A 23,332-nucleotide genomic window follows, 5' to 3' on the forward strand; every position below is an offset into this window, starting at 1 on the left:
TTTGGTTTGGACACACAATAGCATTAATCACAGCCTAGTTTCTTTTTTTTTACTGCAGTTTTAGTATTTTGTGATCTGTTTTAGTAGTTCTGTTGTTGGTGTATTTGCTTCCAGCAAAATGGACTTCTCAATGTTTGTAGATTATTTTAAAAGATTGTTAAAGATTAAAAAGCCATAATGCAATGATTAACAGTACATTAATAAAGCTTATTATCTTCCATTTAGGATTAGTACTAAGTATATTGGATGACCCAAAACTTACTTTTTCTTGTGCATTGTCTGTTCTCCTTTCAAAAATAAATCCATAAACAACTAAACAACTATAATATAGATTTTTTTTATTACAGCACTTCATTGCGGTATCATTTTTAATTGGATTGAAATCCTCTTAGGAGAATGAGGTAAATAAAACAACCCTAAAAATAAAAGCTCTGTTTAAGCAAATGATGTTGCACACAAACCAATGTTAATACAGCATCACAATGTATAAATCAGAGTGGATAGAAAACTTGAAGGGTTTTATAAATTCACCTTCTTATTATTTGTGGAAAACACATCACAGATTGCATTTTTGTCTTCAAGCAAACAAGAATAACAAAATACAGTCAAAGAGACATCTTTCATCACGTCTTTTAAAAGCCTGTGGGACAAATTCCTTCATCAAATTTATTAATGTAAAAGCACATTCAGAAAACTTATTTGTGAGAGCTGTCCTGTTAAATTATGAATACCAGTAATAAATTCTTTAGTTCTTCATTTATTTGTGTGCTCTGCGTATGAACAGACATGAATATCTGTATGAATAAAATATGCCTATTGTATAGCCATACACAGAGCTAATATGAATGCTTATGTTGTACAATGCCAGAAAAGGACAAATTATTAATCAAAGCAGAGAGAAGAAAGAAGCAAAGAAGAAAGCAGATGATGCACAAGAACTTTGTTAGTTATCTTTGCACGACTTGTGTGTGGAAGAAAATGTCTGCTTTGGATATAGAACCATCAGCTGACAAGTCTTTATTTTATTTTGGAAGAAGTTTGGAACCAAGATCAGCTTCTAAAAGGGATTTAAATCAGAGATATAAATAGTCATGTGAAGGGAAAGGGATCAAGCAGGGAGCTTGTTATCCTAAGCTTTGTCTGAGCACCAGAGGGAGAGGAACATGGTGGGAGTAAGGGGAAGGATGCTGTTTTTAGAGGGGAGCTTGCTGAACTGACAGTGATAGACTGAATCAGGGACTCACTGGACTCTTCTGGTGGGGGTACTTCTTCAAGATTTTATTCCAGCCATATCAAATATGTAAAACACTAGCCTAACCCCTTCACAAATTGCAGGAGAGACAAAATTCCTGGGTTTAATGCATAGGGAAAGACACATGTTTTCAGGGACACTGCTTGTACTGCTCTTAGTGGTTGTGATACCTGGAGAAACTCCACATAATAACCATTCACCATTCACCATTTCATCTTGCTGTCCCAATGGTCCACACTTGACTACCAATGCAGAGTATCTCTGAACTCATAATGCTTGCTCTCCTTGCTGCTATTTACTACATACCTCTGCTAACCAGCAAGAGATAAGAATTGTATTCTTATGCAATAATTAACAGATTCTTCCTATTTCAGTGGAGCTACAGGAGCTCTGAACCATGGCACATGGGCACTGGAAGAAGTGCAGCACCACAGAGGCTACAGCCAGAGCACACTGCATCCGGAAAACTGGGGCTTAGCACCTCCTTGTATCCATGCGTATCTTTTCTTTGATTTGAGGTTACCTTCATTCCACAGAGAACAGGTACCTGACCTTTCCAATACTTTCTGCAATATGCATTTCTCTTTATGGCAGGAAAGCCACACTCTGTAAGGAACTCTACATTCACTAATAGGTGTTACAGCAGCAATTTTAAAATAATTTCACATAAAGTAGATGAGCTGTGCTTTAGGATTAATTTATCTGAAATAAAACTTAATTCATGCAGTCCTAAAGTACAACACGCACACATACTTAAAGACCATTTTGCATGAATGCTTTGGTGTCCTCTGTGCACCTTTGAAATGATCAGTACCTTGAAAAACATTTCAGTATCATTCCTCACAGTATATACCCAGTGTATCTCAGAATTATTTGTATTTCCTTTTACACTTTATACATAATATTAGACTTGTACTTTAAATATCAAAAATATGCTATTAAATGATCTTAATAATAAATGGCATAAATCCAGAGTTTTCAACAAAGAATAAAATTACTTAAGACCTTTGGTGAACAGATGATGAAAGCTAACATTTCCAAAAGCTACACATGATTTATGGTCTTATGCTACCAACAGTTGGCCAATAAGTTCTGGGTTTCTGTCCTTTATCAATGCCATGATAAGAGCAGCAGCAGAATTTACTGTCTCCTGAAGCAGCAAAGGGTCCTGGAACAAAAAGAAAAGGAAAAATGAGGGAGTAGGGAAAACAATGCATTTACAAAAGTGGAAAAAGTAAATATTTAAAAACAATTTTCAATTATGCCAAAATACCATATCATTGCTGGAGAAGCAAAGCTCTTTATTAGAAGAAGAACTTCTAAAACTTTTATTTTAAGGAAGTGCACTTTCATGGTAACAACCGTTTTCTCCAATCTCCTTGATGCAAAACTGCTAAAATTCCATCTACTCAGAGACCACCAAAAAACTTGATTCTGTCACTGGCTATCTAACTGAATTTTAAAATCTAAAAGGGAGTAAAATTTTTGGGGTTGAGAACATGGCAAAAAATACAGGATTTAATCGACTGGCAGAGTTAAAGACCTGCAACTTTAGGCACCTACTGAGTCCCATCTGTAGTCTACCAACTACTTGAATTCACAAAGGCATTTAAGCACTGGGATTTCAATGGTTTAGGCTGATTTTTTACCAAATAACTTCCAAAAGTAGTCTGGTTTTGATAGGCAAGTATAGAAACCAACGCAGGAAACAGCAATAAAATGAGACTGATTCTATTTTGCTAATTGAGCACTCCAGCTCATATTTGAAAGATTCTTTTGTCTAATTACCAAGTTTTCTTAATTGTATGGACTATAAAATGTTGGCCTCTTGCTACCAGTAAGACTTCCATTTGTGCACTGGGAAAATAGCAATAGGTGTAGTCAGACATGGAGACATCCCTGAAGTGAGAAATAGGAGAGAACAATTTCTGTGAAGCAACAGTGAAGAAAGGTCTACAAAACTCTAGGGTAGGGGGAATCTACAAAGAGAAATCAAGAGCTGTTCTCCATAGCCATGATGGATAAAACAATAGGTTTTATCCATCAATTTATTACATTTATTCCATGATGGAAGCAATAGATAAGGACTAGTATACAATGGAAGAGATTATTGGACACATCAAGGAAACTCATCATGAGGGTCCTATAACATAAGACTCACATCCATGTAAAATGTGATACAATGTGATAGAGCTTCCTGCCTTGGGTAGGATGATGGAGCAGTTTGATTCCACATCTTTTCACCTCTTTTTTTAAGATGCTGCATGAAGGAAGAATTTATAGAGAACACTTAAGAAATTTGGACGAACAGACAAAGACAAAACCATTTCCACAACTTATACAAAAACACAATACCAAAACTTGCTCTTTAATAAATAAGGCAACAGCTGAAGGGACCTGCCTATTCAGCTAGCACAGAGGGGAACTGGAGACTAAGAAGTTGCAGTTGAAGAAGAAAAAGCTGAATGGGAAAAGGTGTCCCTGAAACATTCTCAGCAAGGAAACAGGTCCAGAGGAGAGCCACAAAAAATGATGAGAGGGCTGGAGCACCTCCCATCCTATGAAGAAGAGCAAAAAGGGTTGGGGTTGTTTTCTTGGAGAAGGGATGGCCCTGGGGTGACCTTATTGCAGCCTTTCAGCACTTAAAGAGGGCCTACAAGAAAGATGGGGTCAGACCTTTTAGTAGGGTCTGTAGTGACAGGGCAAGGGGCATGGTTTAAACTAAAATAGAGTCAATTCAGACTAGATAAAGGGAAGAAAGTTTTTATGATGGGCAGGTAAAACAATAGAACAGTTTTCTTAGAGAGGTGGTGGATGCCCCATCCCTCGAGACATCCAAGGTCAGGTTGGTCAGGGCTCTGAGCCATCTGATCTAGTTGAAGATGTCCCTGCTTACTGCAGAGGGGTTTGAATAGGCAACTAACCTTTCAAGGACCCTTCCAAACCAAACTATTCTATGATTCTATGATAATGCTCTTATTAACTTTTTTACTTATGTAAATTAAATTAAACATGCCAGAGAGGTAACTGGGTTGAATTAGAAATAGCTAGTTTATAATTGATTTTTTTATCATTCTTGAAAAGATTATTTTTTTATTTGCCTAGCATTTTGTCATAAATATCAAATAAGTAAATTACAATTTGCAACCTCGCAAAAGATTACACTCCTCACAAATTCATGTTATATATTCCAATCTGCAGTAAAATTATTTATTAGAGTTCTAAAAAACTGAGGTAAAATAAAAACGTTCATGACATATGCCTTGCTCGAGTGACGCCTTTTCAGTTAAACAAGGAGTGCAGAAGTCTGCTGAGGTCCTGCTCCTTCAGAACCTTTTGTCATGGGCCAAGGGTGCAAAGGCAAACTCGGAATTCAGTACTCTGGTTCGGCAGGGCGCTCACTCCCTCATTTCCCATGGACATGAGGTGCTGGATAAAGCACAAGGAGAGTGGAAGACACGCGCACACCCACTCAGATGGCAAACACTGCAGCTGCTTTCAAAATCCAGCAACACAGCTCTTGCTATTCAGCAATGCCAAATCTTGTGCCCTTCATCACTTTTTGTTCAATTTATCTCAAGAAGCACTTCACAATTACAGACACTGTCTTCCAAATGGGCTTCCAGCCATATCTGAAGTTGGCTGGAGGTGTATAGTATTTTTTTTCCATTTCACAAAAAAAAATAAAATACACCTGGCCCAGAATGCTCTTAATGTTTCTCCCAATAAATCTTTCCACATCCTCTGTTGCTTACTGGATTCAGTACACATTCCTTTGCAGTAATAAATTATTAAAGTCTCTGAACATAAAAGCAAGCAAGAGAAAGAAATTTAACTTTCACAGGAGAGATTGAAAGTGACACCCTAAGATTCCTTTAGACTGAAAAAAGCCTTTTCTAAAGCTAAATCTAAGGCTTTAGTGCTAATTTCCATGTTCTTAAGGAAAGACATGCAAAGAGTTATGAGTAATATTTGGAAGGCAGGCAATGTGGCAGAATAATGTGTACAGAAACCTGCATGCAGAAGTGGTCTAAAAACTACTGAAATTGACTGCTGAATTGAAATTGGTTCAAAACCAGAAACATAGTAAGTACACAACACAAATTAGAACTGCAAGCTCTACAGTTACTTCACTTCTAATAATCCGATTATTAATACCATCATTATAACTCTTCAGGAAACCTACTGGCCCCTGTGTAGGATTGGTCTGTTTTGTGGAAATAACCAAAAGTGTTTTTCTTTAAAGGAATATATGTCATCTCATTTAGGAAAACACATGTAATAGAAAATATATTCTTATTTTAAATACAGTTCCAGTTGATGGTTTAACTACCTCATGAAGTACATACTGAGGATTTCAATAAGGCAGTCCTCTAAAGCACTTATCATAGGGGTTATTAATTTTAGATTTGTGCTAATGGTCCTTCCCAGTAACATTATCACATTCTGATCTCAGGGTCACTCATTCACTGAAGAGTGTCCAGCACCTGGGCCCAGGAGCCAGCCTCTGAGTGCAGGAGAAATCAGTGCCACAGAAATCAAGTATGTGCTGACTGCAACTTGCTTTACTCTCACAGCCACAGTCTCACTGGAAGCAGGTAGTAAATAACACAATGAACTGGACTCCTCCAGGAATTTCAATTTGTCTATCCTGTATCTTTCTGAGAATCAAGACTCACTCTTATGATAAGAATCATTATTGTAGTATCTGATGGTCACTGCCTGGGCATAACTTAAAACTTTTGTTGATCATTTCTAGTCATTATCACAACCACCCACCCCAAAAAAAAAAAAAAAAAAAAAAAAAAAAAAAAAAAAAAATCCAGAAAAAAACTTCTTAGCAAAAATTTTAGCTATGAAAGGTAACACATTGTTCAATGACTGATGAAACAGCTAAACTATATTTTAGGTATTCTTTCTCATTTCAAAATCCTGCTAGGACTTTATTTTATTTTAGGCCATCACTCTGCCTGTAAGTAGTTCTTTTCAACATAATGTGAACACCAGAAACTGTTCTAAAGAAAATTAAAAAGAAATAATTCAACAACCCAGGAAAGGAAAAAAAATCCTACGCATCTTTATTAATTTAAAGTTAAACAAACAAGTGAACACTTCAAGTCCCCTGACTATACCCTTAAACACTCATGGTTTTGACACTGCAATGTTATTTCTGGCAACAATGCTGATTACAGCTGATAGTGCCTACAGGGAAGCTTCAATAAGGATGCCAGGACAAACTTAATCTACCACACCTAACTCCATTGCACATACAGGCCTCCAAACTTCTTTTATATTCAATGGCATAGCACTAAATCTTTCAAAAATCTCCTTATTAGTTGCAGGAAGTCAAATAATCAAGTAGAACCACGTCCTCACATGTTTAATTGCCTGTCGTGTTTGCCTATATTGTAACCAGGATAAAAGCCAGGATGTCAGAGCAGGAGGATCAATACAAATCCTCCTCTCCTGCAGCGCCGAGAGCTCTCGCCCGTTCCTGCCCACCCACTGCTCAGCACTGCCAGTCCCAGGCACAGAACACCCTTCAGCATGCCAGGCAGTGACTGCACAGCCCTGCACACACTGCACTGAGCTAACAGGAGTAGTTCTTTCCCTCATTAAAGAAATCCTTAAAAAGGACTGTGACCTTTGAAGACTTGGAGGCAGTAATGACTTTAATGGATTAATAACTGAAGTTCCACATGATCAACTGGTGTGCCACAAACTCCCCTCAAACCACTGTCTATTCATTTCATCCAGTTGATTAAAATGATTCCCCTGTAAAAAGAAAAACCACCCCCCAAACATTTCTTAGCCATTAATAAATAGAAATTTTTATTGTTTGAACAGATTATTAACTACATTTGTAAGCTAAACCCAAAAGTTTTACCACTTTATATTTATGTACTTTGGAAAAGAAAGTATTCAGAAACACTGCCAATGTTATAAACCATAAATCCACATAACAGCACTTTGATTCCAAAATAAAATATCTACTTTGTCTGTTATTAAATAGCAAAAATATTCCAATGTAACCATATTGTGTGATGGCTGTAACTCATACTCAGAAATTATTTGATGTAGATTATCTGACTGTAGGGGTTCTCTGGTCTGCAGATTAAGACTGGGAATGGCTACAGGGACAGAGTTAAAGTTGTGTTTGGAATATGTAATCTGATATTTTACAAATATGCATTTATTTAAGAAACTGTAAGGATATCTGAATACTTACTGACATTTCCCTTACAATTCATTTTCTTGCTTCAATCTGTTTAGGATTTACTTTTTTTTCCCCAACTGAAACTTCACATGTAGGTATTTTAATTTACATATGTACTAGTTCAGTTTAAGAATAGTTTGAAAAACACACCTACCCTTTTCAGCTCAAAGCCTCTGCAGGTATCACCTCTGTCTTGTACTGCCGAAATAATAAAACTGCTGTGTTCCATTATTTACACTCTGTCTTGCACTAATATTATTTGACATTCCATTAAATAGTGTTTTAAAATTAATAGAATTGTATAGTCCTGATTATATGGCTGACAGAAAGCCTGAGAACAGGATTTAAAGACACTGCTAAACTTAGGCAATATCCGTATGAACATGGTTATGTTTGCACCAGGAACACAAAGAGGGCCGGAGCATGTGCTGGCACGCAGGCATGCTCCTGCCCTTGCTGTTCCATTGTAAGCCTGCTCCCTGGCATAGTTTTGGCTCCTGACAGCTAACATGTTTCCAGACAATGGCTGGGCACGGTTCAGGGGACAGCACAGGCCAAGGAATGCTCCCAAGGGACAGGCTGAATGAGGCCACCCTCTTTTGGGAAGCGAGAATGTAGCCATATGGGGATGAGGCATGCTGTGCCTTTTAGCCCTAGGACAAGAGAACCATCCCTGGCCTGTTTTTCTTACAGTATGGATACAGCCTACATACCACCGGGAAGTGACATTTGAGCCTTTCTGTCCCTACCAGATGCATCAAGAATACACAGAGCCACAATCAAACAGTGCCTCCCAGACTGAGGCACAAATTCCACGTTGCTACCACATAAGCACGGTCATTAAAAAAACAAAAACTAACTACTCTGTAGACACCTTTCCCACTAAAACAGAGAAGGAGAGAGGGATGAACCACACTACAAGACAGTAACTGTGCTGTACTGCACATTCTTGCTTAGGGAAAAAGGCTGGAGCCAACAGAAGGAACTTGTGCCCCCTGCTCCTTTTCACAGTGTGGGTATGGGTGCACACCAGGTACACCAGGAGACATGGGCCAGTGCCTGTTCTGGGAAGCATCTTGCAAAGGACTATGGTGGCAGTACAAGAGGAGCTGCTGCTAATTTAAAAGTCCATAGAATGCTGCAATCTATGCTAAGGCTATACCAGATCCCTCCAAAACTCACCTGACATCGCATACTGAGTGTTTCATCTGCTCCAAGAGAAACTGAGTGGAGAATCTAGCCTCCAAAACCTCAACACTTGAAATTTTCTTTTTCAATTAATACTTTCAATTGAAACAGTTGTTCTGAAGAGGGACTGAGGTTCTTCCACTACCAGAAATCAACGATCCAACATGGTTTGTTGTTTAATCACACCATGAGGAATTTATCTGTAGATTCACAAAGAAGCATTTTCTCCCCCTCAAGATATGTACTGGCATGCATCTACACATTAAAGCAACCTCCATTTCTGTAATAGTACAAATTAATCTGAGGTCTCCTTTCTTCTTAAAATGCTTCCACATCACATTTTTAATCCATGTGCCAAAGGATCTATTGATAAGTGTCATCTCATACATGATATCAATGCAACAATTAATCTCAATAAGACGATAGCTATGCAGATCATTCTAAAAGATAAGGAAAGTATTTCTCTGAATATTTTTAGGTTTTCTTTCAAGTAATACATAAGTAATTAAGGTAGCACTTGAGTTCAGCTAGGTAGCTGGGTTCAAAATTACTAGAGCAGGTTCATAATTGAACGTCTGTACACACAGCCTTCCTTTCTGAACTAAGAAAATGCAATCAATTTTTCATTAGTGGATACTCCTCAAAATAGAAATAATTTTGAAATCTAGACACTGAGGATGCCATGAGGATTGGAAAAAAGTGAGTGGCACTGGAAGAACCAAGCTGTCACTGTGCTTATGTAGTTTAGCAGACCACTTAATTAGTGAAATCTGATGGATCTGAGTTAATTCCCTGTAGTTAAATGGGCATACATTCATGATAATCAAGCGAAATCTGGACAAATTGTGCATAAATACATAATACTGTACTGTAAGTCTCTCTCACATTTTTGATCAGTCATGCTTCTTATAGTTTATACAAAAAAAATGGAGAGCCATCAAAATTTAAAATGACTGTGTGAATCTACTGAGAACAAACAAATATTTTAAATCTTCTGGAGTCTGTGAGGATTAAGTCTTTGATGCTTTTGCTTTTATCTTTTCCTGTAAGACTCACAGAATTAAACCTGAAGGTAAACATTACTCATTTGTTAAAAAAAAAAAAGTCCAACAAAACAGTGCAAACAAATAAACAAACAAACAAAAACTCAAATAGGATTCCTTTCTCTAGTATGATAAGAATAGACAGATTCACCCTAGATCAGCAGGTTTAAAACAGCTCCATTATCTACATGTTCTACAGCATGTAGGTGACCAGGGTTCAGTTCCTTCCCTCAGTTCTCCAAATCTTTTTTCCCTCCCTGTAAAAACATTGTTTGCGTGATCATGCCGAATGATCGATAAAAATTCCTGGACCAAAAAAATTCTGTGAAGAGCTTGTTATGAAGAACACTTTCAACACATTCAATGACTGCATCTTAGGCAAGAGTTTTCATTCAGCACTTAGCCACTATCTGATTGAAGCACTTTACAAGAGTGAGTTTGCCAGCAGTGACAGTACAATGCCTGTGAATCATCTTGCCCTCTGAGTTGCTCCAAAAGCTACCTAATGCTTGAGCTAGCAGCAGGTCTGCCACCTGTATGGGACTGGTACAAAAGTACTGGCAGAAATAGGCCATTAAACAGATGTGATGTCTGCAAAACTATGTTATGTGTTTGAGGTTTCTTAAAGGTGGTCTCTTAATACAGTATGTTACCAAATATGAAATATTAATATTAACATGAAATGTAATCATTTTAATATATGTTACTGTGTTACCTACAGGCTCTATGAGGTGCCAGTCTGGTAACCTTGCAAAAAACACCATCAGGGTTTTTAAGAGGAAGGAAAAAATTAATCTTGTCATCAGTACAGGAAAGCTGAAATGCTCCAGAGGCACAGGAACCTTGCTTTCTGCTCTGACAAACCTGCACTCTGCGACCTGCTGAAAACCTAAGACTTGTCTGAAGTCAACTGAAGCTGTAGCAAGTCATTCCTCTGTTTTCAGAAAGCTGTGGATCAATTTGATAGCACTAATAAATTCAAGTGGAAGTGGGATTTAAGCCTTCCACACAGCAGCAGCATATAGAATCACAGAATCACAGAATCTCCTCAGCTGAAAGGGACCCACAAGGATCATTGAAGTCCCTACTCCTGGGCCTGCACAGGACAGCCCCAAAAATCACTCTATGCACCTGAGAACACTTTCCAAACACTCCTTGAACTCTGCCAGGCTTGGTACTGTCACCACTTCCCTGAGAAACCTGTTCCAAGCTCCCAGCCACCCTCTGGGTGAAGAACCTTTTCCTGATATCCAACCTAAACCTCCCCTGACACAGCTTCATACCATTTCCTTGGGTCCTGTCACTGGTCACCAGAGAGAAGAGATCAGTGCCTGCTCCTGCACTTCCCCTTGTGAAGAAGTTATAACTGCATTCTCCTCAGTGTTTGTGTTGTGGGTTCTCTGCTGTCTTGTCCACTGTGAGAGTCCATCAATACTTCAATGGGCTGCACCATTAAGTTTTGCAGCTAGCCAGGAATACAGAGCAGACCCACCACAGAAAAAATGACTTAACAGGTGCTGGCCTCCTGCAAAACATAACATCTTGATCACACAAATCATTTACAGACCACTGCACTTCTCCAGACACCAAGCAAAGATGGGGCAGCTATGGATCTGTATGACTGCATTTGACCTGTGGGGCTAGTAGCAGAGCAAAAGCAGTTCAGCACAGTTTAGCTGGTTTTCTCCTATTACAAATAGAGAAATGCACCAGTTTCAAGCTCTGTTTCACTTGATGACTGTTGTTTTAGCCCTAGCTGGCAATGAGAAAGAAGGCAAAAATGAGATTGTAGAGAAGACAGAGAAGTGGTAGGGGAGCAAGTCAGAAGGGACAAAAGGAAAAATCACAGAGTAAAAAGTTTTAATAGACAACTATCTCACCCTGAAAATATTAAAAAAACACACTGCTAAAGATCAGGTGAGATTATATCAATGTCTGAGGCTCTGTCTGACAGGTAACTGTGCCATATACTGTAGGTGAAATCAATAATTTTAAAAAACCTTCAAAGAAGCACAGAGGACATTTCTACCCAGTGAGATGTGGGGTCATCAGTGTAACTGTATTACAAAAGAAAAAGAATAAATTACAAAAAAATTCCAAAAACTACCTAATGGGAACAGAGGAAACAATACAGCACTTCTTCAATAAACCCATAGCACAAGCAAAAAATACATATTTAGGGTATATTCAACACAGTATATTTCACTATTAGAAGCTTTTCCTTTCTATACCATATTGCATTGACAACATAGATTGGTTTTGTCACTTTTCAAGAAAAAATGAACACAGTAGTTCACAAACATCTAAGTTGATAACATTGTGCAAGACATGAAATGCTTTTACTATCTCAGATTACAGAACTTGGCATACAAATGTGCAGCAACAGTTTCATACACTTTGTGACATACAATTTGCGACTGTGACTAGCAGGGTTATGTAAAAAGACTGGACAACTTTTAATTAATGACTAACAAAGTTGTAAGGTTTTTGGAAAGAATGAGTGATGCATTTGAATGTCCTGGGGGGCTGCTAAAAATCAGTGCAGAAGAAATGTGAGCATTTTTTTTTCCTTTCTTCCAGTTTAAGCACATTTTTCTTCCCTTCTATAGGTGCTAACTTTATATGTAATATAAGCATAATAGACATTCAGATCTCCAAAATAAGAAGAGGCATGTGTCCATTCAGTCTTTAAAATCTTCATTATACAACTCCTACAGACTGTGAATAATCTGAAATACAAGCACATGGCTGCAGCAACAAATTGATTGGAAACATTCCTTTTGATTACAGATATTTTATTTGAGATGTCTCAGAGGAAAAACCATATGGCCTTCTAAAAAACAACAACAACAACAAAAATTCTTCTTTGGGAAAAGAAGTACACAAAACCCAAGAGATACTGAGGGACAAAGCATGCGTGGACATGTACTGGACTATTGTTCACATCCAGCCCTGTGGCTTCCAAACTTTTAGGACGATAAAATCAGTTCAGTGGGGTAAAGGCCACATTCCAATCTTGGCTACAGAAATACAAACCAAAAGCAATGACAGCATTACAAGCCTGGTTACTTCGCAGTAGCAGAGACTGAATTTCAATTTTAAACTCTGTATTTTGCTACAGGAGATCCAATATGCAATTGGTTTTAAACGGTTCTCTCAAAATTTCAAAAGCAGCTTTAAAGTGAGTCAGATGTCAGTGTTTTGAGCAGCAAGACACAGTGGGAGGGAGTGGCTGTTCAGAAGCTCATTGTTAATTGTTTGATATCACAGATTTCCCTAATTTGATTCTCTTAATTGAATCTAGCTAGTTGCATACAAAGTGGCTTTGAAGTTGCATCATCTTATCATTCGGTGAGGAGGGACTGATTGCAGAATAGATCATAAAAACTTTGTGTACAAGTTACACACTGAAATATAAAAACACCTTTGAATCACACCTGAATGTCCATCCTACAGCTTTCATCTTATCGCTCAGATTCTACTTCTCTGACCACGTGTCTGTGATGTTAAGGTGTAGTTTATGTCCATCTCTGTCTTTTCCCGTCTGTAACTGAGGCTCTACAACCTGCTGGAATGCAAAAATATAAATTCCTTGCAATTCAAGACTTTCATGTAAGGCCAAGCTAGTTTACGTTTAACACAAGAACACAAACTACATGGAAAAAAATCAAACAAAAAACCCCAACAACAATGAAAAAAAACAACACAGGCTGATGAAAAAGTATCCAGAAATGAGACAAAAGTTACAAGGACATGAGGTGACATCTCTCCTTGGAGAGTAAGAGGAGAGGAGTCAGCAGGGGTAAAACAAGTTACAACAGAATTTAGTAATAAGATTTATTTCCTTTGTCTCTCACACCAATATTAGGTTTTAACACATCAATTTTGCAGTAATTCTGATTGTTCTCAACATTCTTTTGCACAAAACACAAACTTGTTCCAGCTCCAAAGCAGTCTTCACACAGTGAATATAATAAGCAGAAAAGGAACTTAAAATTTCTTGCAAGGATGAATAATTCCATAAGCAAAGTACCTCTAAGCACAGGTATGCTCAAATACACTCAAAACTGCTGTGAATGGAGAAAGTGCATCTGCACTCTATTGTCTTCCTTGAGGTATTTTACCTACACAATGTTTACCTACTCACTTAAGACAGGACAGTTCGTCTGACCAGCACTCCAGGACATGAACTGAATGAATCCCTACTCAGAAGGCACAAGGAAATAATAATAATAACACCTGAAAATGTTGATCCAAACTCTCAGTTTCTCTACTCTTTATTTGTTTGTTATCCTTAGCCCATAGTCTAAAGTCAGTGCAAATAGAGCATCTGTCCTTAAAGTTTTCAGCTAAGCAACGGTGGGAGCATATGAATTTTGAATGATTAATCCTAGAGGAAGGATGAGTCTTAAAATCTGGTGTGAGCAGAGGTCCAGAAAGCAGCAGTGAACAGTCTGGACCCAGTCCAACAGATGTGGCAGGAAAGTATAAAAACACACTAGGAAACCACAATGGTAAAGTGCTCTGTTTTCACAGGGTAGCCAAGAGGAATGGCAAACACCCGACACTCTGTTCCCATGGAAGTGTGGATGGAAGTAAAGACATTTGCTCTACAACTCCCTGAGAGGAGGATGTAGCCAAGTTGGGTCAGACTCTTCTCCCAGGCAACCAGTAATAGGACAAAGAGGAAATGGCCTCAAGTTGCATCAGGGGAGGTTCAAGTTGGAAATCAGGAATAAAATTTTAACAACAGTTAAGCACTGGAACAGGCTACCCAGGGAAGTGGTAGAGTCATCATCCTTGGAAGTATTAAAAAAATTAGTAGATGTGGCACTTCACAATATGATTTAGTGGGGACTGTGGTATTCTATCAAAGGTGGAACTTAGTATCTTGGAAGTCTTCTCCAAATTTAATGCTCCTGCTGTGATGGCTACTCTTGAGTCTCACTCCCATCAGACCATCCCTCCACTGTTAAACCAAATGGAGGACTCTATCCTGCCACTAGCTACAGATTAAACCATGGCATAGCTGGAGAGTAAATAGCCAGTCTCCATAAAAACCCCTTGAGTGAAGCCCAGTGATAGGCAGGCAGAAAAGGGCACATAATTTGCCTTGCAGCAAAACCATGGCAAACAGATAAAGCAGTTAGTAGCATTCCTCAGGGCTCACCAGTAAATCCTTATCCTTCAACTCACAATGTATAATCCTTATAGCTGTAAGGGGACAGATGTGCTTGCTTTTAGATTCTAGTTTTCTCTTAGGCTATGTGGTCCAGCTACACCACAAAGATAGAGCTCACAGATGTTCTTTTACATAAAAATCAGTTTGCCAAGACAGACTTCTCTCTCTTTCTGCCAACAAGTATCAGCCCAAATCATGTAACACAATAGCCTGTCTATATACAAACAAAAGCACTCAAAATGAAAATATATCCAAGTGGTAAAACTTGTAAAATAACAAAAAAAAATTTGTGCTTTTAAAAGAGACGCTATTTTAAAGCTTTAAAAAGAAACAGAAAGAAATAGAATAAAAAAGGAATAAAAAAGGAATGAGTCCTGTTTTAGCCGATGGATTAATTTTACCCTATAATTAAGATATTTTATTAAAACTAAGGCATATTAAATATTTTATTAGCTATGAACACATATGTTTTTATGGGACTATCATTCAGTGTTAATTTTATTCTTCAGGTATGTTGTATCTTGAGTTGCATAACAGAAGAGACTAAGAGACCTTTAACACTTACAATTAAACTGTTACCAAAGTTTCCTTTTAAAAATTCTAAAACTGTTTTGTGCCTACTTGCAACTTAAAATATGTCTGTGACTGGCTGCATAGGCAAGTTTGGCTCTCCCTAGTACCTTCTATACTAGTACCTTCTTCTATCTATAGAAGTTTCCAAGGGCATGATTAAACATGACTTGTAAGTTTATCATGTCACTCAGTCATCACTTTAAAATGTGGGCCATCCAAAGCTAATTGAAATCCATGGGTTGAACAAGTGACCAATGTTATTTTCACAGTGATGGATGGCATTAGTATTTTTCATAAGAAAGTGGACTGCCATTTTTCCAAAATAGTAAGGTAGAAGAGGTGATATTGTAGACTCTTGTAGACTGTCTGCACGTGAAATGCTTTTGATTTTTACCTTTCCCTATAAAAATTGAATATTCATCTAAATTACTGTTGCCAGTATTTAGAAGTGATGCAAGAACCATGATTATCATGAGACTTGAATAATTCACTCGCAAAATGTCTAAAGTAATTTAAAATATGCTAATTTTGAACAATATTTAAAACAAACTGAAGAATAATTTAGAGGGTTTAAAAATTTTTTTGGCTTATTCTCTGAATATAACAGTCAAAAATGAAAGCAAACAGAACACTAAGTAGCCTCCACTCCCATAGCAAAAATCTTGATAGCATCTAACCATTACAGATGCTGGATGTAATACTGCTGAGGAATTTTAAACTCATTTTAAAAAGTCAATACTTTTTTTAATAGAAACTGTATAACACTAACATCATTTAGGTTTAAGGGAAATGTAGTGGCTTAATTTTGTGGAGTTCTGGTCTTGGTATCACAGTTACCAAGGAAATAATACTCATGAAAAGGTCAGCTAGTCAAGTGGGAACACTGGATGGCACAGACATAAATCCCAGCACTCACCATGTGAGCTCAGTTATGACAGCCTGCAGAGTTATTATGTCATAGATTTGTTTGGTAAAAAAGGAAAGGAACGTAGCTCTGTTTAAGCCTTATCCAGAATTAAAAACCAGTTCTGCTGTTCAAATAATTTAGGTGTTAGTTCCAACTAGAAAGCATAACTTTTTCTCTTTGACTCCCTTTTATTTTTTCTCCTTCCAGCTTCAGTATTTGCTTCCAAATTCACAGCTGCATTTAGAAGTGCATGTATCCTTTTACATGGGCACTGATTTCACATTGTTCATCTCCTCAGCCTGTATTGATTAGATAAATGTGTGGTTTGGCTTTTCCTGGACATGCTTTAAAAGTTTCCTCCGAACAAAAGAAGTAATCTCTGACTCCATTTCCACTAAATTCTCTCTTGATTCAATATCTCTTTTGTCTTCAACAAACTGTATTCCCTTGTGCCTGCTCTTGGCCTCAGCTTTTACCCTGAGTGTTCTGCTTCCATAAATCTGCTGCCTATTCAGTCAGCAGAATTATGTCTGCAGCAGTACAGACGTGACACAGCCTCTTCTCTTGACACTCCAGCTTGTCCTCAGTCACAATGTCCCCTTCACAATGACTGCTGAGATTCTCTTTCCATTACTTCCTTGAAGCTTACCTGGGAAGAACTTTAACTTTTGCTGCTTAAAACCCTTTTATATGCTCAAAATGAGATTCCATTCTCCCAGTCAAATCTAACAGCAACATATTCCTTTCAAGGTCCATTAGGAAAACACAGGCTTCTTTTGCTTGAGGTTGTTTGTGGACTTGTTCCAGTCCAAAGATGGGACTTAAAAATCCTTTCTAAGTTACTGCATTTTGATTATTTCCCACTGGTTTCTGTATACTCTTTCCTATAACCGGATCAGACACTAGCAGAAAGGATTTCCTGAACTGGTTAGGCTAATCTTCACCTAAAATTATTCTTGTGTCCATGCCTCAGTGATTTACTCTTCTTATAACAGCGATGGTGCAGCACACATTTTTACAGTCTATAAACTAGACAATATTATAGAAATGTATTAGAAAAAAACTTCCTGTCTTCCACCCCCCTGATTTTTTTTTTCAAATATTTGCTCTCTTACCAATATCCTGGACAATATAAGCAGTGAGTTCCATAATCTAAACTTTCAAGACACAGGTCTCACTTTTATAGAGAGAATAATTAAGTCCAAACTCACTCCTGAAATCTTTTATAGTTGCAATTCATATATATGCCAAGAGTATTATTCTTATTGAGAGTAAATTATCTGACTTATTCTTCCTTTTAATTTTTCTCAATATACTTTTATAAATTTCTAATACCAGGATAAAAATTTGAAGTGTGCCTTTTGAATGCGAGTTTTGTGTATTTCTTCATGACCAATCTCAAAGCTTTATGAATGTACACTAGAATTAATTTGTTCAAACAAACTTAAAAATAAAAAATGGTGTTGTACAAAATGGCAATAAATATCAGTTAGGGCCATTATAATTTTGCATTGACATTTAAAATTATTAATCAGAAGTCTCTAAACATCAACCTAAATATCAGAAAGAACATATTTTAAAATTTGGAGCTATTTATAAACTGTAAATATGCCAAAAATCATCTTTCCCAAAGCATTTCTAGATTCATCTCATTAGGATGCATTTAGGGAAGTAATCAATTTTAAAAGCATTGCATATGAATCCTTGTTTCTGCAACTACCATCATATTAAGTAAATAAATCACAGAATCATCAAGGTTGGAAGAGACCTTCAAGCCCAGCAAGCCCAACCATCAGCCCAGCACCAGCAGAATCATCCTTAAGCCACATCCTCAAGTGCCTCATCCAGACACCTCTTGAACACTTCCAGAGAGTGTGACTCCACCATCTCCCTGGGCAACTTATTCCAATGCCTGACCACTCTTTCAGTGAAACATTTTCTTTTCTTATATTTAAATATGTGGCAATCAAATTCATATTCTGCAGTCAGTAAATATCAGGAGCTCTAAAGCCAAATCAGTAAGTAGAAGCAATCCTTTATTGTGCTTAATTGATAATGTTCTGAGAAAGCTGCCATGGACCCCAGACAATTCTCTGTGTCCTTGTGTTGGCTGCTGTGATGTTATATTCTGCTTTGACTCTGGTATGTGCTTAAAGGAACCAATACTGTATTTACACAATAGATAATACATAAAATGTAATAAGTTATGACAAGCATTGTATTTCAAGACAATTATAATTTGCCTCTAGTAGATTTATAAGGCATGGAACTAAATACCTATTGAGTTTTACCACCCAAGAAGTACTGTTTTGGACTGAAATGCCTGGATTATATTACTGATATAAAATGGAAAATAAACATCAAAATAAGAAAACAAGAAATAGACTGATTTGTGAATGATGTCATTGCACACCAGCTCCAGGACATTAGTTTTATCAAGAAGACTGAAGCTATTTAAAAAAGCAAATGCTATCAGTTACTTTTCAATTTCTTAAAGTGCTAGGCAAAGAGAAATACAGTTCAGGTGAAAAGAACTAGAAAAGTCTGATAAGCAGCATTACAAAGCAGAAGTATTGTGAGATTCTGCCCGCACCCACTGTTTACAGTTCATGCACTAATATGATCTGATTTGGTAACTTAGAATCTGAAAATAATAGTTTTTTAAAGTTCAGATACACAGAATAGCACTCATTTGTGACCAAACAGTCAAAATTCAGGAAGCTTGATTGCATGCATTCATTAAAAAAGACAGTCCTTGAATCCTTGTATTTAAGTCAGGTAATTCAGACTGCTGTGTCACTTGCAACTGCACTTAAGGTTTGTAACTTGTGGAATCTCGAAAAGTTTATTTTGAAATCAGTTCCTTTTCTCGAAAGAACTGCAAAAACATAAAAAGCATCACAAATCACTAGAATAGATTAGCTAGCTACTGCCCAGATTGCCAGTCCCACCTCATGTAGAGAGACACATCCAAGATTCCACATCAACAGATCACCAAGACTTGGTTTCATTTAATCACTGGATGAAACCACGGCCCAGCAGAGGATGTTGGCAATAACAAACACCATATACTTCAGCTGCAATAACTGAGGATGGCTTCTGGCCAGTGCACTGCAAGGTTCTTATGGCATCCCAACAACAGCACCTTTCTTGGAAAGGTGTGAAAATGGCTGATATGAATTGCTAGTTTGTCACAAATATATCCACAGTGTACTTAATCTGGGATTCTAAATCTTATTGGCTTTTAGACAAAGCATTATTGACAATTAACTGTACCTCAAATTCAGTTTAAATCATTCTTCATAAAACATGTAAAATGCATACCTTTGTTTCTACTATAAAAAATTTCAATTACATCTTCAGATGCCAGCCATCAGAAGTAGAAATCAGCATGAACAATGTGTTCACCCAAAGTACATTTTGTTCACCACTTCTGCTACCTGTCTATTGCTTTCACTCTTTGGCAAATTCTGCTTTTCAGCTGTGGCTTCAGACATTACATGAAAAGTAAAGAATGAAAACCAGAAGGTGGAACACTACTGTGAAGCCTAAATGAGCAAACTATAGAATTCCATTACATAAATAAAAGCAGGAATCAGATTCCAAAGGCAATGTAAAAAAGGTGAGAAATCTGGCTTGTATATGGATCAGAGTGTTTTTAAAATGTCCTTCTGTACAACATTAACAATTCTGAGCTCTTATAGGGATGAAAAAGGGATGTAGCTACAAAAACTTACTTTAAATTTGGACAACCCAGATTGACACAATCCACAACAAAGTCAGAATTATGAAACTAGGCAATGGGAGAACAGCTTTTAACATAGCTAGTAAAATTCACTGCTTCGTCAGATGAGAGAATCCAAAAATATATCAGAATTAAACACAGATTCACAGAAAAACTTCATGATTTTCAATAGATCTTGGACATAAAAAGGGTGTGTGAGTTCAGAAGTATAACTTTCAAAATCCAACAATACCTGCAAGTCAAGTAGTTGATGTGTTTGACACTGTGCTCCTGATATACTCTGCTTTTGGAAGAGCCAAATGGCTAAAACACAGAATCACATAACCTAAAATCCATAAAACTCTCTATATTAACTTGTCTGACTTACTCGACTCTAACATTACCTACAGTAAAGTGGATGGCTAAATCAGAAAGCTTCTTCCCCTCACGCCCCTTCAAAGATATAAATGAACCTCTCCTTTCCTACACAGTGATTCAGATCAGGAGCCTAACACCTACCATTTAGTTAGATATCATAGTTGGATGTAATAATCAAATAATCCATAATATGAAAAGAAATTATTTTCTCCTTTTAACATTCCATAGAGAACTTCGTATTTGTTAGAAAATCTCATCTAGCAGAGAAAAATTCTTGTGTGGAAGACAGGCATTTTTAAAAGATCTATTTTAAAGGCAAACATATCCCGTTATATATAAGCAGCAAAACACCAAACTAAATACCACAGATTCTTATTTTTCATAAATGCTTCACTTTGCCTGTTGTGACAACTTTATGAAATTATTACTTGAATAGTCACTGAAAATAAAGGCTATATATTGTAAAAAGTATTGTTTCATAATAGAAACACATATGTAATATATGTAATTCTGCACCTGCATTAGCTGTCAGTCATGAACTGAAAATTACAATAGAACTTGATAGAATTAAATTCCTACAAATGATACCTAAGAGGAGGTTGGAGTTTGTTCAAATTGTACTTCAAAGCAGTTGCTATAGCTGCTCATTTAAACAGCCTTGTATTTTCTGCCTGCCTTTCTCTTTCAAGTTTATTTCCAATTTCCCATTTACTGAGTGTCTGTGCAAAAGTTCTACATGTTAAGTAATAGATATATTCTTAAAGACCTGTGATTGTCTGTCTTCAATTTAATTAATTTGCTCAGAATCTTTGTATATAATGTGAACATAACAAAATTCAGACTCCAGGCATCTTGATTCCATAGCTTAGTGTAGCAAAGAAGGTTCTACAATGCAAAGCATTAAGTTCAAATACATGGTGATTTAGTTTAAATTAAAAAATTAGAATTCTTAAAAGAATTTATTTTTACAATTATATTGTGTTGTGTTATTTTTATAACTTTTGTAAACTGTACATAGAAGATTTTGGAACTGAAAACACTGGTCTAGATATTTATATCTACTAAGAATTCAGCAGAATTTGAAATATCCCAATATCAGGATGGAGACAAAACAAATTCAAATGGAAGAAGTTTCCATTCTTCCTTGTGGTCAGTAAAAAGAGTAGCTCTGCACATTAGAAGTCTCCATTTGCAGTATTTACTACACCTATCCCCCAAGGTAAGGTAAACCACATAAACATGAACATTTAAGAATCCTAACACCTAACTGAGCATAACTGAGTTGAGAAGTTCCACAAGCTTCAGTGAGGGTCAACCTAATATTAATCTCATTTGCATTTGCTAAATGCCGAGATTTATTAAACAATTGACAGAGCATATAGGAAAAATGGAATATGCCTGCCAGATACTGTTGCTTAATTCATGGAAGGTATACAGTGAAACAATGGATAGATGACACATACTGTATGTAACTCACAGATACTGCCAGTTCACCTAAAAGTTCATTTTAACAAATGACCAAAGGAGCTCTAAAAATGCCCCCTGCATTATCTGCACCTGCATGAGTTTATTGAGTCTATTCCCAAGCCATACCTATCACACCCACTCAGTTAAGCAAAGACAACTGTTAATGAAAAAATATTTTCTAGTTCATTCTGCTCAACCCCTGCTGCCAATCAGTATTCAACAGTGCACTTCCAAAGTTGCCCGAAGTCAAATTGACTTCGGGCAACTTTGGAAGCAAACACGCTGGAGGAAAGAAACTTGACTCTTGCTACGCCATACTGTGTTTCCCCATACTTCCAAGTTTGAATCATTTCTCAGGAAGTATTTTTCACATCCCTTGTCAAGTATAGTTCAATCTGTGCCTTAGCTTTCCTGATCCCATCCTTACATATCCAAACTGCATTCCTCTACACTGCCAAGGTTACTTGTCCTTGCTTCCACTGTCTATGCATTTCTTTCCTACTCCTCGGTTTAAAATTCTTGCTCAGATCTCAAGACATCCCTTCCAACCTCAAAAACATTCCTGACAGTGCTGTAACAGGCATCAACCTGTAGGCATAACTGTCAACATTTATCAGCATATGAAGCAAAACTGGGGGCAAAACACCAAAACAAAAGCCCAATGTACTTTATTATCATACTTTCTAAGCAGTGCTGTTCTCAGCTATACAACACATCTCAGTGCACCAGTGAAATCACTGCACATGTATATTCTCACTGCTCTCTTAACACACCTCTTGGAATTACCTACTTCTCTTACAACATCTAGAATGTTATTTTGCATAGAGGTGTTTACTCTTATATGTCATATCAAACACAGTCCTGCTTGCTTAAGCTGGAGCGTGTGTTTCAGCAAAACTTTCAATCAACAGCAACAAAGTTTAAATGGCATTTATGTAGAAGGTGTTTAACAAACACCTGACAGAACACATTATCTGCTTGTTACAAGGTTATTATTGATGTTGGCCTGTGTCAGGAAGAGTGTGGCCAGCAGGGCCAGGACAGCATCCATCCACCTGTACTGGTGAGGCACTGGTGAGGCCAGTGGTGAGGTTCAGGGCCCCTCACTACAAGAAAGATGTTGAAGTGCTGAAATGTGTCCAGAGAATAGAGCTGGTGAAGGATCTGGAGCACAAGTCCTATGAGGAGCAGCTGAGGCAGCTGGGGATGCTCAGCCTGGAGAAAAGGAGGCTCAGGAGGGGCCTTATCACTCTCGACAGCTGCCTGAAAGGAGGTTGTAGCCAGGTGGAGGTCAGCCTCTTCTCTCAGCCAACCAGTGACAGGATAAGAGGAAATGCTGTCCTGAGGGAGGTTCAGGCTGGACATCAGGAAGAATTTCTTCACAGGAAGGGCTGTCAGGCA

The 23,332-nt window shown here is 37.4% G+C and overlaps 1 protein-coding gene across 4 annotated transcripts in view; it reads right to left on the reverse strand.

The window, feature by feature from the left end:
- Window positions 1–652: 652 nt before the first annotated feature.
- Window positions 653–23,332, reverse strand: part of CRPPA (CDP-L-ribitol pyrophosphorylase A) — a 106,994-nt gene continuing 84,314 nt past the window's right edge. For 2 of the 4 annotated variants that reach the window (XM_030971170.1, XM_030971169.1), the window contains one exon: window positions 653–2,420. In XM_030971170.1, coding sequence (XP_030827030.1) covers window positions 2,316–2,420 — 105 coding nt within the window. In that variant the 3' untranslated portion in view covers window positions 653–2,315. Of the gene's footprint in view, window positions 2,421–12,697; window positions 13,269–23,332 lie in introns of those variants that run through there. The other 2 variants (XM_030971172.1, XM_030971171.1) reach the window with 2 other exon arrangements.

Source organism: Camarhynchus parvulus, chromosome 2 (assembly GCF_901933205.1).
Source record: "Camarhynchus parvulus chromosome 2, STF_HiC, whole genome shotgun sequence".
Lineage (NCBI taxonomy): Eukaryota > Metazoa > Chordata > Aves > Passeriformes > Thraupidae > Camarhynchus > Camarhynchus parvulus.